Genomic DNA, 15,164 nt, shown 5'->3' with positions numbered 1-15,164 from the left:
AATCAACATCCCTACCGAAGTTGGCCTGTCCCGTATATTTCCTCTTCCCTCTCCCCTCCCCCCACCTCCCCTCCTAATCCGTCAACTGCTGAAACATCTGGCTGGCTGAAACCGCCTTCTCGCTGCTCGCTGGGAGCTGTCCCCAGGTGTGGGTCTTTGTGTCGGGAAAACTTTTCGAGAAACCAGAGGCGCTGGACAAAGAACGGGCGAGGGAGGGCGTCTGCCAGCCGGTGGGGTACGCAGGCGGTGAGCGCTCTTCCCCGGGCTCAGCTCGGCACCGGCGGCACGCGGAGCCCTAAGCTCAGCCTCCCTCGGCGCGGAGTGGCAGGCTCCGGCCACGTCCAGCGCCCTCGGGACCTGAAAGAAGCCAGCCAAAGGCGGGCGGCTGGACATTGGAGTTGACTGGGGTGGGAGGAGGCGAGCAGAAGCACGGAGCAAAGCTGTCAAACTGCGCGCGCGGAGCCCCACGCAGGGCGGGGAAAGGGAGGAGAGGGGAGGGGAGGGAGAGGAGGGGCGGGCGGGAGCCAAGAGAGAGAGAGAGAGAGCGGGCTCGCGGCGCCTGAGCAGCCCCTGTCTGCCGCTGTCGCCGCCACCGGCCCGGACTCGCCGGGAGCGCAGGGTGTCTGCCCCGCTGCGCACCGCGCACGGAGGCTCCGGCGCTTGCCGCTGCGCCCTCCAGCCCGCTCCGCGCTCCAGCCCGCACGAGTCCCGGTGGGCGCGAAGCCACCATGCAGCTGCAATTCCGGAGCTGGATGCTGGCTGCCCTCACGCTGCTCGTGGTCTTCCTCATCTTCGCAGACATCTCGGAGATCGAAGAAGAAATCGGGTAAATAGCAGCGCCCGGGCCCATGCCAAGCCCTGGCGGGATCGCTCCCTCCCGGGTACTCTCCGCCCTCCCCACCGGCTTTGTGCTCGCTGCGCCCCCCTATCGCTCTGCTGGAGAGGTAGGAGTACCGTCTCGGTCGGTGGTGGCGGTACCGTGGACCCGGGACTGTTTGATGAGCGGCGGGTGGGGGCGCGGCTGCCATGGGGTGTCCCCGGGCAGGGAGCACGGGCAGCCTCCAGCTGGCCCGCATCAGGGAGCAGACTCGCCCACCCTGCCACCCTCCCCCCCTTCCCCGGAGAGTCCACGCGCGCGACGTCGCCAGGGTCGAGGGAGGGCGCGGGGGAGTGTCTGGGGCGGGCGGAGGGGCCGAGAGTGGAGGAGGCAGGAGTTTCTTTGTCTCCGGCTCGGCCGCTTTCTCGCCTTGGCAAAGTGGGCAGGGGACGCGGGGATCTCTATGCTGGGGGAGGGGATTCCCCGCCAAAGCGGAGGGCGGGGGCTCGGCACCGACTCCCGGGAAGGGGAGTGTCCCCAGTACGCACGGACAGGCACACGCGCCTCTCCCTCTCGCCGACCAGGGAGCCCAGCGGTGGGGCACGTGCTGAAATTGCTTAGAGGTGGAGTGCGCGGGGCTGGGCTGAGACCTCCCCGCCCTCGCCTGGCTTTGGACGCTCAGCTAACCCCACGGCGCCCCCTGCACCCCCGAGTTCCCGTGCGCTCTCCGCGCAGAGACGGAGACCTTTCTGGAAAGTCTGTACCGCCTCCCGGTGGTCTTCGGGGCCCCCTGGCGCACGGTCTTGCCCTAGCTTTTCTCCGGATCTCTCCGGAGGTGGGGCGGGGCCGTGAGCCCCAGCGCGGGACTTCCAGGAGCGCACACTTGCAGCATGGGGCGCCCCCGCTGTGGGTCCCCGAGGCTGAGACTCGCGCCTCGCCAAGCTGCCTCCCGCACGCGGGGACCGGCCCCTCTTCGCTTCCGCGCCATACAAAGCCTCCAACCCACAGTGCGCTGGTGGGGAGGCAGAGAAGACTCTGAGTGGCCCAGAGGAGAGCTCCCTGACCCTGGGCACGAAGGTGGTGAGGTTTCCGAGCAGAGAGAATGCCCCTTCCTTCAGGCGGCTAGTGCCAAGCCAGGCGCCCCATGCGAGTCCCGCGCCCGTGTGCCCCTCCTTTGTCCGGATTTGTTATTTCATCATGTCAGCGCTAGTGGAAGGCCCCTATGTTGACAGTTTCCTCGAAAGGGAAAGGGCCAGTCCTAGGCCCAGATGGCCAGGCCCTCAGGGCTCTCTCCTCCTTCCCCATCTGTGCAACCCCCAGAATCCCTTCTCGGAACTCGACTGCACTTCAAGAATCCTTTTCTCTCTCGGCTTCTTTCTCCTCATCACCCTCGACTTCCCCCAAGGGCTCCCACAACTTTCCCAAATACTGTTCAGTTAATACACGGTGTGCCACCAGCTCCCACACGGAGATGGAGAACAGCTCTCTGTAGCCGTTCAACTCAGAAACGTGGGTAGGGGAGGAAACGGGCTGGCCGAGTTTCTGAAGATGGACGTCCTGTGGGGTGGGCCTTCCTCTAGACCCTCCACCCCCTCTTCTCCCAGATACGGGCTGTGCCTGGCCCAGACCACTCGCTGACCTTGACAGTGAGAGGGAGGGACCAGCCGCTGCCCATTGTTGTGACAGAACATCTTACGGGCTGTGTGCTCATACAGCCGTCCCCTGCTCGTCCACTCACTGAACTTTCACCAGATACCTTCTACGCGCCAGGGACTTCTCATTTCTGAAATGCAACCAGGAGATCACTCTGCACAGAACGCTGTGCCTTCCTGCCGAACGCCTGGTAAAGCCCCCACTCCCCACACTAGGCTGTTCCAACAGGGCAGCCTAGGTCTCGCCCCAAGGCCTTAGGTAAGAAGGGCAGTTACATGTACATCTAAAACCCAGGGCTCGTGTGCCATGGGAGTGCCCCTGGGACCTTTTTCACGGGGGGGATCCCTGCCTGGGCCGAGCCTTGGGAAAATTGTCACACCAGTCAAATGTGTTGTCTGCTGTGGCCTTGTCCTTTGTTCTGGGGCCCCTGTCCGGAGGCTGACCCCTAACTTAACCGATCACAACTGGAGACACCCACCTCCCCCGGCACCCTAAGTCTGTCCCCCACATGTTGAACTCAGAGGAGTGCAGGCATATCTGGGAGCCGCCAGGTCTGGGGCAGGAAGGATAAGGGACAGAGGACAGGAACCCCCAACAGCCCCTTTTCTGCTTATTGAAATCTTGTAACCGCCCCAACTTCGAGCAGCCAGAGGGGGGGCTCTGTGTGATAAGTGCCCTGGCAGAGGGGCAGCGAGGGGTGCCCGCTCTGCCCTCCGCACCATGTGCCTCTCCGGGAGGCCTTGAGCCATACCGAAGACCACGGTGCCACGGTGCCACGGTGCCAGCCCCGCCCACCCCTCCCCAACTTGACCGCACCCCGCGCTGCGGAGGATTGCGGGTGACCTGCCTCGGTCGGTTCCCGGGAGATAGCAGTGAGTGTATGAAAGGGAAGCTGTTTCCGGAGGACAATGAGCAGCGGGACCCTGTGCTCTGTTAGAAAAGAAGGAAGGAACCTCTTTCTGGAGCAAATTTTTTAGGGATGAAGGCATTGAGAAATGAAAGAGGGGAGAAGAATTGCACCCGTATTGTCTGGAGGGATAAAACTGAGAGGCACTTCCCTTAGTCTCTCGGTTCCCTTTCTGAGAAGACGGGGCCGTGGCCGCGGGGGCCTCAGAGGTCGTGCGCCACCCTAGGAACTGTGGACAGTGTTGGGAGGGTCAGGGCTCTCTTCGCAGGGGTCTTCCCGAGACACACATCTCCTTTCCCCGGGGATGGTTTTCAGATTTACGTCTCTACCCAGACAACAGCATGGTGATGGCCAGAGGGAAGGGGTGGGGGGAGGTGGAAGAGGGTGAGGGGGGTGGTAAATGGTAATGGGGGGAGACTTGACTTGGGTGGTGAACACACAGTACAGTGTACAGATGATGTGATGTAGAACTGTACATCTGAGGTCTATATAATTTTGCTAACCCATGTCACCCCCAATCAATTCAATTTAAAAAAAAAAGAAAAAAAAATTTAAATGTTACATTTCTAATTCACTTGCTTGTGGGAATACTTCCTTGGGGCTGAATGAGAGAGGGAATTTAGAAAGATGGGTTCTGTGCAAAGCACCCAAGCAAATTGGGGTTGGGCGCAGCTTTGGAAAAACCACCCCTGATTAGCTAACCTGTGCAGCGCCCCCAATTTTAGAGTCAGTGGGGCGAAGTCATAAGCTAAAGTCTTTTCCTGATTGTCCCTCGGGCTTTAGTTTTGAGAGTGACCTCCAAGAGCGGGGTGCAGGCATGCCTGTCTTGCCCGCCATGTGTCCCCAGACCCCGTCAGTCAGAAGGCACTCAGGAACATCTGGTGGGTGAATGTCCTCCCCAGGTCTGCCCCAGGGGTGGGCGCACACTGTCCTTGGGCAAGGCTGAGACTCCCGGAGCCTTAGGATGGGACGGGAGTCCGGGGCTCCCTTAAGACACCTCCTCTCTCTCTACAATCAGGGTAAATTCCACCTCGAGAAGCAACGCCCTCTGGTTAAGGACGGGACAGGCCTGCACAGGTCTCCTCTGTGACCCAACACCCGAGTCCACAGATGAGCTCCTCTAATTGTGTAAGAGTTTATAGAACTCTGGTTAAGGAGGAGGTAACTAGTAATAATAAAGTAACCGAGAAAATGGTGAAGATAAAGATGATGACGGTTGTTATCATTCATTGATTTATTGAGCACTTGCTATGAGCCAAGAGCTATTTCAAAGGCCCTATGGGCATTTAGCACATGTCATCCTCCTGGCCTCTTAATGGTCCCCTGCCAGTGACATTGAAAGTGACTCTTTTTTGAGCTCTGAATGCCAGGCACTGTGCTAACTGCTTAACTGCTTAAGTTCACTCATTCCTCACCAGCCTCACTAAGCAAAGTGCTATAGCCATGTTAGGGTTATCAGTGAGGAAACTGAGGCTCAGAGACGTTGTGCAAATTGCTAGGCATTAAGCAAGTAGCCTCAGTTGTAGAAGAAGCCAAAGCCGTGCTCTTGACCGCCATGCTGGCCTGGCTCGTCCTCTGAATCCTTTTCCTGCCGTGGTAATATTACGAACTAGATCTCAGAACCAGCCTTCCTAACTCCTTCTCCAGGGTTCTTCCAAAGGCCCAGAGTTTTCGGAGCGCACACCTCAGAAGTTTGCTTCCGAGGCTCAGAGTTCGCCTCAGCAGTTTCCCTGCAGAAAGAGGGAAGGCGAATAAAGAGGGCTGGAGAGGAGCTCGAACTCACCTTCCCAAAGTGTCCTCTGGCCCAGTCAAGGTCAGCGTGTTGCCACAGGACAGAATGGCACTACCCCCTGCCTTTCCAGACACGCCCGCCTGCCGTGGGTATAAGCAGCTCAGGCTCACAGGTGTGCCCTTAGGCTGCACGGGCAGGGAAACTCCTATCCCACTGCAAACCTGATGCAATGGGATGCACCTTCCCCACTTCCACATGCCCCTTGACTAGGCATCTGGGGGTCTGGGCCGAGGGTGAGCGTAAAGGTATTTGAAAACTGGTCCCTCTTGCACACCGACCTGTTGAATGGACATCCAACTGATCAGAACCAATGTTGTCCAGTATACCATGCCCAGGAGTCCCGGTGCCCACCAGCCAGACCTCGAGCCCTATCTAGGAAAGTAATGAGGGGCTAGCTGTGATTGTCAGTGGAGACCAGATCCCTGAGCCAGCAGCAGCCACTGCCATCAGCTGAGGGTGAGGTGAGGTGCACCCTCAGTGGGTGAGTCCAGGTAGATGTGAAAGAAAATGACCTTTTCTTTGAGCAGTTGCAGCCGGGCACTCTCTAAGAAGCACATGTATTTGCAAGAGACAATGCAACTTCTTATTTTCTGAAATCCATTCTTCTCTTCAATCCTGGATGCTTCGCTCAAGTATAAACATCATTGGAGAATAAAATAGGAAAGAAAAAGACGCTGGCGTTTAACTCACTTGTTCCAAGTCCTTGTTGCCAGTGGTTCCTAGCGTCAAATTTAAATAGTAAATACACATTCATCTTAGAAACCAATTCACCACTCAGGGTCTCTCTCCTGTGATAAAGTAGGGTTGCTAGGTTTTAAAATTGTTTAGGTTTTGCAAACTGAGGATATTCTAAACTGCAAATTATAAGCACTTCTCAGAGAGAGTGGGATTTTATAAAGGCTCCCATTGCTTTTAGCACAGTGAACAAGGTAATACATAACCCGGCCCTGGCCTCCCTCTTCATCGTCCTTGGCTCCCGCCATTCTACATTGCTCTCCGTTCCCATGATGCACTGTGCCTTCATGCCTCAGTGCCTTTGCACATGTCTTCCTCCTTTTGGGAACAATCTCCTCACACATACCATCCTTTCCAGACTCCCACTCCTGCTTATCTTTCTCTCCCCTGACTCCTCCTATCAGGCTAAGGACTGGTACCACCCTCTTTGCCAAGCATTCTCAGACCTCAGACCCTCCTCCGACAGCCTCGGGTAGCCCCTCTTACTGTGTATATCCTTCGCTGTTGAGATGGACTCAACAGTTACGTTTTAACTCTTCCTTATCTCCTGCCCCTGGTGATAAGTATATGGTTTATTAAATGAAGCCCATAAAATATTTTTTGAATGAACTCTAGCCTAGGACATGACAAAAAATAAGCATTCAGCCCTGGCTGGTGTGGCTCAGTGGATTGAGTGCCAGCCTGCGAACCAAAGGGTTACCAGTTCGATTCCCAGTCAGGGCACATACTTAGGTTGCAGGCTGGGACCCCAGTAGGGGGTGCGTGAGAGGCAACCATACATTGATGTTTCTCTCCCTCTTTCTCCTTCCCTTCTTCCCCTCTGTCTAAAAATACATAAATAAAATCTTTTTTTTTAAAAAAGCATTCATCCTCTGTCCCCAAAGGTAGAGACTATCCTAATAACAATCAAACACCCTGCACTTTCACAGAGAGCCCCCTGCTTTTCCAACAAGGTGGGCACGGCCCAGTTAAGGGCATTGTCACTGCCCCAGAACGCTGGGGAGCACGCTGATGGAAATGAAAGGCCCTTTCTAGTTTGTGAAAGAGGAGGACCCAGGGCTGTATTTCCCACCACCAGTTCAGTTGATAAGCAGATGTGGAAGCCTGCCTCGAATTCTGTCCAGCTCTTCATTCTCCAGGAGTCCCTTCTAGTCCAACCCCTGTCCCCAGCCACGCCCTCCTTCTGCCTGGAGACAAAGTGCCCGCTCTGTCCATCTTTATCATCTGGCTGGCTTCCTTATGAGCCTTAAGAGCAGACTTAACTTAGGGCCAGTTGTTTCCTTGCAAGAGCCGCTCCCCAGGAAGGATGCTGGATGTCATATGCCTGAGACATTGAAGGAATAAGAAACTCGAGGCCAGGTCTGTGTGTGTCAGCTCAGAGATTTTCTTTATTAAGCACCTGTGAGCTGTGTTTTGATTTTCAAACAATAGTCAAACCAGGGGACGAGGATGGCTCGGCCGAGACCTGTGGTAGCTGTGTAGCCCCGTGTAAGCTGAGGAGCCTCGTACCTCTCAGCTGTCTCAGCAAAAGTGAGCTAGACAGACAGGTGGAAAGACCAGTGAAAATACCAGGGTGGGGTGGGAGGAGGGACACGAACAACAAGGGGGGCGGTGCATCAGGAGACAGACGCATCACCCCCGGAGAAGCCCCGGGGTGAGACACTTAGGTGCCATCTGTGCCCGGGGAAAGCATCCCCTGTGTCTGAATGATGGCCGGTCTGGGGCTTGTCCTTAAGTGTTGGGATTAGTCACTCTCCTGGGTGGCAGCTGGGATGGTTTTAAATTCTCCCCAGTCGCCTGCAATTCGTCACTAGGCTAGGAAGCTGCCTAGTGTCCTGACGGGACCTGTTTGTCCCAGCGCTGTCTCAGAGTCAGCTGCCACAGACTCCACCGCGGAGACAGGGGGGACTGCTCCAGCTGGGGAGAGCGCAGCATCCCCGACCAGACATACATCTGTGTTGTAGGTCAGCAGGCACGGCCCCGCCCCACATGCCTATGCGGGGAATCTCGACTCCCTCGCTGCTCTCGGAAATTCAGCTCCTGCCTTGCTTGTGGGTGTGTTTGAGCTCCGGAATTGCTCTGTGAAAATGAAGCTCTCGCTGTCGGAGAGTTTCCCGAGCACTTTTCTTTGTTATTATTGGAAGGATACGGACGTGCTCGGCTCTGCTCCCTGGTCCCTTTTTGAGGCTCGGGGCTACAATTTCTCATCCTCATCTAGCCTCTCAGAAATGACCCTTAGGTCGGGGGCTCCCAAAGGCTGATCTGCAGATAGGGGGTGATCCCCAAGGAAAAAGAAGGAAAATTAAAAAGCACAGTGCAGGCAGGCAGTGGCAATTATGTCAGTTTCAAGTTGCCAGCTGTCATCTCCTGAGAACTAACTATTCTGTATTCTGAGATGATGTTCTTTTTTTTCTTCTGGGCATTGATACTCTTTCTTTCCTGAAAGAGGGTGAAGATAGATACCATCTGTGATGGTCTCCCTTAGCTGAAGAGGTTGGTTAACCTGTGACTCCCCAACCCCAATTTTCCGGAAGTATTACTGGCCCCTGAAATCTAATTGTCTGGCTCCGACTTTCTCTTGGAAGAGCACCTCACACATCTTTTCCCTGTGGAGGCTGATGTCAGCAGAGAATTACAACAGTCATTTTTTTTGGCATGCCTGCTGTGTGCCAGATGATATCCTAAATAAGCCTGTTCATCTTCCCAACAACCCCACGAGGTCTGAGTTATTATCTCCAATTTACAGATGAGGAAGCTACGACCCAGAGCAGTTAAGTGACTCAGCCAAAGTCACACAGCTAGTAAGTTGCAGTGCTGGGGTTTGAACCCAGGCCCCAGAGAACAAGAAGAACTGTTCAAAAATGATGTGCTAAATGACATCCAGTGGGGAAAACAATGCATGCTCAGATTTCCAAAGGATGAAGCTGGGAAGCAGGAAGGTCTGGGGGAGAGACCTGGAAGCAGCAACCCTGGAAGAGACCTACGGGGACCGTGAGCTACAGCCAGGGCTGTGATGGAACACGGCAGCCCCGAAAGAGAGGTACAGCTGAGGGCTGTCAGCTCCGGACCACCTTGTCGTGGAACAGGGTCCCCACCACACACACACTGCGCCTTCTCTCTTGCCTTCTCCTCCAGCCGCCTTCCTGCCCCCACTGAGTCTCATTAGAACGGCACTGGAGCACGGTGTTCGTGTGACCATCTCGTTAGCAGAGAGGGAGAGAGAGACACACTGAAGGAAGAGAGAGACAACACAAATGATTAACTCCTGGAGGGATTTTCTTCTGGGACCAGTGCAGTCAGCTTGTTCGGGCCTGGCAGAGCCTGGCCAAGGAGGAAGGACGCGGTCAGGGAGGGGACAGCGTCTCCAGGGAGGCTGTACCGGCACAGTGAGCCCCATTTCCCAGGGTTGACGCCACGTCCACCGTTCAGCTGAGGGCCACCTGGGTCACTTGCTTAACCCCCATCAGCACCCTGTCTGCCCATCTGCAGACGAGGAAACACAGGCTCAGAGAGGGTCCAGGACTTGCTGAGATCACACAGCTAGGAAACAAGGAGCTCGGATTTCACCTGGTTTGCCTGACGCCACAGCTCATGGTACTCTTAGCGACTTCCGTGCACTCAAGTCACTGGCTGCCTGCTCCCGTTCCTCCCGCTGCCCTGGGCCCGCCACACTCTCAGTCCTGTTTTCTGGACCACGCAGAGAGTTTGTGAAGGGATGCTGGACACATCTGCGACTACAGGGAAGACTCACGGCAGGTCAGAGGAGCCTCCCAAACACAGTGGTGGCCATTGCCCTGGAGAACCACATCTCAGTGGATGCCGAGGAAGGGGCGGCCTCACTTGGACGCAGCCCAGGGAGCTGTGGGCGCTTGTTATAAGGTTTCCCCATCTCCAGTTTCAAGAAGAAGAATACTGGCTGTGCTCGGAGGAATGATAACCGGGATTCATTCACACCTTTCTCAGTAAATGCCAGCATTGCTTAAATAATGAAAGGAGGAGACATAAGATATCCGGAGAAAGCGACTCGGTAAATTGATAGCGTGGGTGACTTTCCTTTGCTCTTCTCCTGTAAGCTTCGAGGCTCCTCCCACTGCACCTCTGAGGTTCCAGAAGTTTGGGAATTGACTGTATTTAAAGTCTGGATAATGCCTCAACTGTACCCTAATCAATATGAACAGTGCCTGGCTCAAGACACATTGATCTAAGAGTGTAATTTTGGTTTTAACAAAACAACATGTGTTCAACAAAGAGAACAGTACAAAGAGGCATGGTGGGGAGGGAGTGGGGGGAGGAAAGGACACAAACTAGAATTACACAAATAATAACCATTTTTTGTTACGAGTATGTTTGGACACACTTTCTGGAAGTGGCTCAAGTAGCCAGCACCTGGGAGTTAGGACCGTGGAACATGCACATCTGTACTGTTCTGTGGGTACTCTGCACATGCTGTTGGCCCGCTGGCCTGTCCACATTTGGTGGAGGGGCCCGTGGGTCTCATGAAAGCCTGAACCGCACGGGTGGAAGGCACGGAGCAGCAGGGACCAGAGGCACGGGGGAGGGAGGCTGGAGGCCAAGGGCACAGACAGCCCAGAGCACCCCTCCCTCCAAGATCCAGGTTCCTCGCCACCCCTTTCCTTACCACCTGCCTCCCTTAGTGTTTGGTTCAAGAGTGAATCTAAAAAGAGAGGAGGGTCCCAAAATGCCGATCTCAAGATTGGGCTCCTGCTCGGCTGGAAAATGCTGAGCTACCCATCTCTTTCCTTTTAGGCTCATGCCACTCGGTTCCCAGAAGAGAACAGGGGGAGCACATGCTGCGGATTCCAGGGGCAGGATGGGCATGAGCAGGGGCTCAGCACTGTCTGAGGTTGCTGAGACCATGCGGGCCCCGCCCCGAGGTTCAGACTGAGCAGGCCTGGGTGCAGCGGTCTGAGCCTCTGCATCACCAGTTTGCAGGTGATGCCGATGCCTTCGGTACTTCTGAGGACCGCGCTGGGGGGGACCACTGGGCTAGAGTCCTGTCACTCAGAGTGTGACCCTTGGACCAGCAGCATGGGCATCCTCTGGAGTTTTGGCAGAAATGCAACATTGAGGCCTCATCTCAGACCCAGACCTAAGGAAGTTGACTCTGCATCATAATAAGAGCCCAGGTAATTTGTGCCCTCCCGATACCGGAGCCCTGATGCCCATTACAGAGTCGGCCCACAGCGACCCTCAAATGGATGTCGGAAAAAGTAATAATAATTATTATTATAGTCACGTGCTGAATGTCCATGTGTATACCAGGAGTTTTCCACATATTATTTCACACCTTTTTAATAAAACCCCTACAAAACCCACTTTATGGACAAGCAAATTGAGACTCAGGTGAAGTAACCTCTTAATAAATACAGAGAAAAGAATTGAGCTTTGTAAAGGTCTAGCCACCATTTCCCAGGGGCTGGGATTCAGCCCTGGGACTGAACTGCTTTTCTCCCAAACGAGGCCCGAGGCAGGAGGTGAGGCAAGGAGACATCCTGAGCGAGGTATTAAAGTTTAAGGAGGCTGCCACGTGTCTGCACAAGAAACACCCCAGACCCAGGGCTGGAACACAGGATAGCAATTTCCAGGGGAGCTGGTCAGCAGAGCACCCCTCTGTGATCATTTATAAAGCGGTGGCCCCACGTCACAGCTGGCACACACAGTAAGAGCTCCCTAGAGTTCTCGGGGTCCCCGAGTGGTCTCAGTGGCCTGCCCAGCCTGCAGTCCCATTCCAAACCCCACTCTCAGTCATGGAGAAGTGGAGGAATTGAGAGGGAGGCCTCTAGGGGCGAGCGAAGGCAAGTGTAGGGGCCCTTTCAGAACCGGTCTGCCCCTTCGGACACAGGCAGCCTCTGCAGGCCGGAAGCCAAGAACGTAATTCTATTTCGTTTCGCCTTTACTTTCTCTTTAGGGCAAGGGATAGTGGTATTCTATTTACGTTAGTGATATTGGGACTCCTTCTATGATAAATTCGTTTACGTTTTTAAGTGACTCGATTTAGAGAAGATTTAATATTAAGTCCATAAAGGCACCAGGCACATGAAGGCAGGCCAGGACAGTGACTAAAGTCTAGGCAGCGACAGCGTGTCAGCCTGCCGTCTGCCCCATGGCCATTACCTGCCCCCACGGCAGCAGGGCTGCAACAACTCCTTGCAAAACTTCCAGAGAGAGCAAGCCAGTTAATCTTTCCCAGAAAAAGGACCAGATCTAATTTATCACTGTATCCGGGAAGGCACCCAGTACACAAAGCACGCTCCAGTCGAACACTCCTGTGCACGACTGAGAGGCCGGGATGATTTAGGCCCGGAGGCTCTCCCGCCCCAGCAGCAAGCACACCGGGTCAGCACCCACTGTGCAGCCCCCCGGCACCCTCCACTGCCTTTGCACCGCCCCTCACACTTTCTGGTTCTCGCTCAGCGCCCTTCTCCCTGCCGGACAGCAGCCCAAAGAGGGTCAGGACCATTGAAGACCTGAGCTGGGCTTCCCCTCCAGCTCCTTGCACGGTGCCTGGCAGGCAGTACGTGCTGGCTCAGAGAACAAGGCAGGGAAGGAGGGAGGACAGGAAGAAGGGCGTTAACTCCCGGGGACTCAGAAAGGCCCCTGCCACCTGGGTTCTACAGTTGTTTCTACAGTGTAGACCCCTGGACTGCTCGGGGGTTACGGGCACCAAGCACCCGCACAGTTGAAAACCCCAGTATGACTTTCGACCCCTCCCCCAAACCCAACTACTGACAGCCTCCAGTTGACATGAGCAGTTGGCTAGCATGTATTTTCTGTTGTGTGTATTATGTGCTATATTCTTACAACAAAGGAAGCCAGGGAAAAGAGGATGTCATTAAGAAAATTGTAAGGAAGAGAAAATACATTTACAGTATTGAAAAAGCATCTGCATATAAGTGGCCCCACACAGTTCAAACCCGTGCTGTTCAAGGGCCAACTGCATCTCTCCCCATGGCAGGAGGAGAGACAATGTGGTGGGCTATGTGAGCTCCCACGTAGTTGTCTGGTTGAAGTCCACCGAGCCCCACCCCTGTCATAGATGAAGCCACTCCCCCTTTCCCCCTTCCACACAGAGAGACCGGCCCGCAGATAGAGTAGGTGTTGTTAGCAGGGTGATGCATGGTTCTATACAGGCTCGGGGGCCTGGCGCACAGAAGCCAGGGGACTGGAGGGATGCGGCCGGAATCGGGAAGCAGCTGGGCCGGCTCCTGGCAGGCTGAGATCAAGCTGATAACAAGGAGATTAATAAGGGCCTGCAAGCTCTTCCATCCTATGGCATCAAGGAGGGTTTTTAAATCAGTGCTGGTCTGGCTGGCTTAATGGCACTTAATCTTACCTTTTGAAGCTGGAACGTTCGGGAGCTGAGATCGATTGAGATAAAATAAAGTAAAATATATTGACTCTTGGATTTGGGGTCTTCATCAGAGCCCCGTTGTGCAGTGTTGTTTTTATTTGCTGTCTTGGAAATAGGTGGAAATTAGCCACCGGAAAGGGTGGTCCGGCCTGGACTTGGTGCTGCCATATTTACTTTTGCTCTAGCTTTTTTTGCATCTTATACAAGGTGGTTTCTCATAAGGGAAGGAGCCATTGCCGTCCTGTTTGTCGCTGTATACCCAGTGCACGGCACCTGGCAAGTGCTTAATGACCGTTTCTCGAATGCAGCATTTCGGCATAACCAGCATGCACTGTCTGCCAGGGGCCAGCGTGCTGGAAAAGTCCATCTGCTTCCAATCGGGTGGAGCCTTACCAGGCACTCACAGTGGCCCCTGGAGTAAAGCCTCAGGACAGCCCCCTGGAACCCAGGTTCTGTGACAGTTAGCATGAGCATCCGCGGTCACCGCAGAGCTGCGTGAGCGAATGCATCTGCTTCGCCAGACACAGGTGCTCACAAGCCCTGCGCTAGATGCTGGTGACTAGATGCATAGATGAAGGCAGCACAGAGAGAGTGCTGGAGGAACTTGCAGTCTGGTGGGGGAGACAGTTCTTGTGGGATGGAGAGAAACACGTCTGGAGTCAGAGTTCAGAAATCAGGGCTTGTCATGGGAATCTGCCACCAGCAGACCTGGGACCTTATGCACGAGCTCCAGCCCTTCCGGCCTCCGTTGCCCCACCTCTGCAATGAGGGTCAGATGAATGCCAGGTCTCTAGCTCACTACTCTGGGCATCACGGCGGGGCACCACCCTCAGTGCGTTTCCCTGTTTAGAGGAGCCCAGATTCACTGGAAACAGCAAATCCTTTTGCTTTGCCCCTAAATTCCTTGCTCTGAAATTTTAGAGCAGGGCAGTACATAGGTGCTGATCTATTTTCATCCACCACCTGCTCTACACTGAAAAGAAAAAAAAAAGGCCATTAAAAAGAAGAGGAAGGCAAACTAACATACCGAGTGCCTGCTCCGTGCCAGGCTTTGCCAAAGTCATCTTCACGACTCATGAAGCCTCTTGATACACTTGCAAGATAGACGCCATGGCATTGTCATTCCTGCCTCTCGGCACCAGCAGGAGAAGCACTCAGTTACAACAGGTTGCTGCTATGCTCAGTACACCAGGCTTCAGGAAAGCACGTGGGTATGTGTAGTAATGTATGGAAAAATCTGTCATCAAACACAGCTAAGTTGGGGGATTTGGGAAGCCTTCTCTCTTCGGGTATCAGAGAGATTCCTTATCTCCAACAAACGTCTGGCGTGTGCAGCACATCGGCCCCGTGGCAGTCCCCGTCCTTAGTGTGAGCCCTGCCATGTAGTAAGAACAAAAATGACGATGCTGTGCTAGTGATACGGATGATTTGCACCCCAAGAGCTCCAAAGAGGCGGGGAGTCCTCACAAAGGACAGGGGACCAGAGGGACATTTTCTGGAAGAGGCGGGATCAGGGTGGGACCTGTAGGAAGGGTCTAAGGATTTAGCTGGAAAAGGGAGGAGAGGTTGGTTATGTGACAGAACCACAATCTTGGGTGAAAGGGGGACCAATAAGCAGGTGGGGAGAGTAGAGGAGGGATGAAGGCTCAGAGATCATCTTCTGGAGTGATGAGGGCCCAGGAACGTCGTGAAGTTTAAACGAGGGAAGATTGGGGATCCACTAACCCATTTCTTGCCTTTGGGACTGTGGCCTGTACAGACCCCTCTGCCTGATGCTCTTCCCACAGCCTTTTGTGAGGCCGGCGCCCCCCACAGAGGGTTCTAACACAGGGCTCTCCCCCAAACAGCTCTCCCCTGCTCACTCCTGAGCTCACCCTCTGTCTGTAAC

The 15,164-nt window shown here is 54.7% G+C and overlaps 1 protein-coding gene across 1 annotated transcript in view; it reads left to right on the top strand.

The window, feature by feature from the left end:
* The first annotated feature begins 543 nt into the window (after positions 1-543).
* Positions 544-15,164, top strand: part of ST8SIA2 (ST8 alpha-N-acetyl-neuraminide alpha-2,8-sialyltransferase 2) — a 45,088-nt gene continuing 30,467 nt past the window's right edge. Inside the window, exon 1 of the mRNA XM_028502360.2 lies at positions 544-826. Within this exon, the coding sequence (XP_028358161.1) occupies positions 729-826 (98 nt within the window). The 5' untranslated portion in view covers positions 544-728. The remainder of the gene's footprint in view (positions 827-15,164) is intronic.

The sequence above is a fragment of the Phyllostomus discolor genome, chromosome 12, assembly GCF_004126475.2.
Source record: "Phyllostomus discolor isolate MPI-MPIP mPhyDis1 chromosome 12, mPhyDis1.pri.v3, whole genome shotgun sequence".
NCBI lineage: Eukaryota > Metazoa > Chordata > Mammalia > Chiroptera > Phyllostomidae > Phyllostomus > Phyllostomus discolor.
The sequence above is the reverse complement of the archived record's forward strand: the minus strand, read 5'-3'. Positions and strand labels throughout refer to the sequence as shown.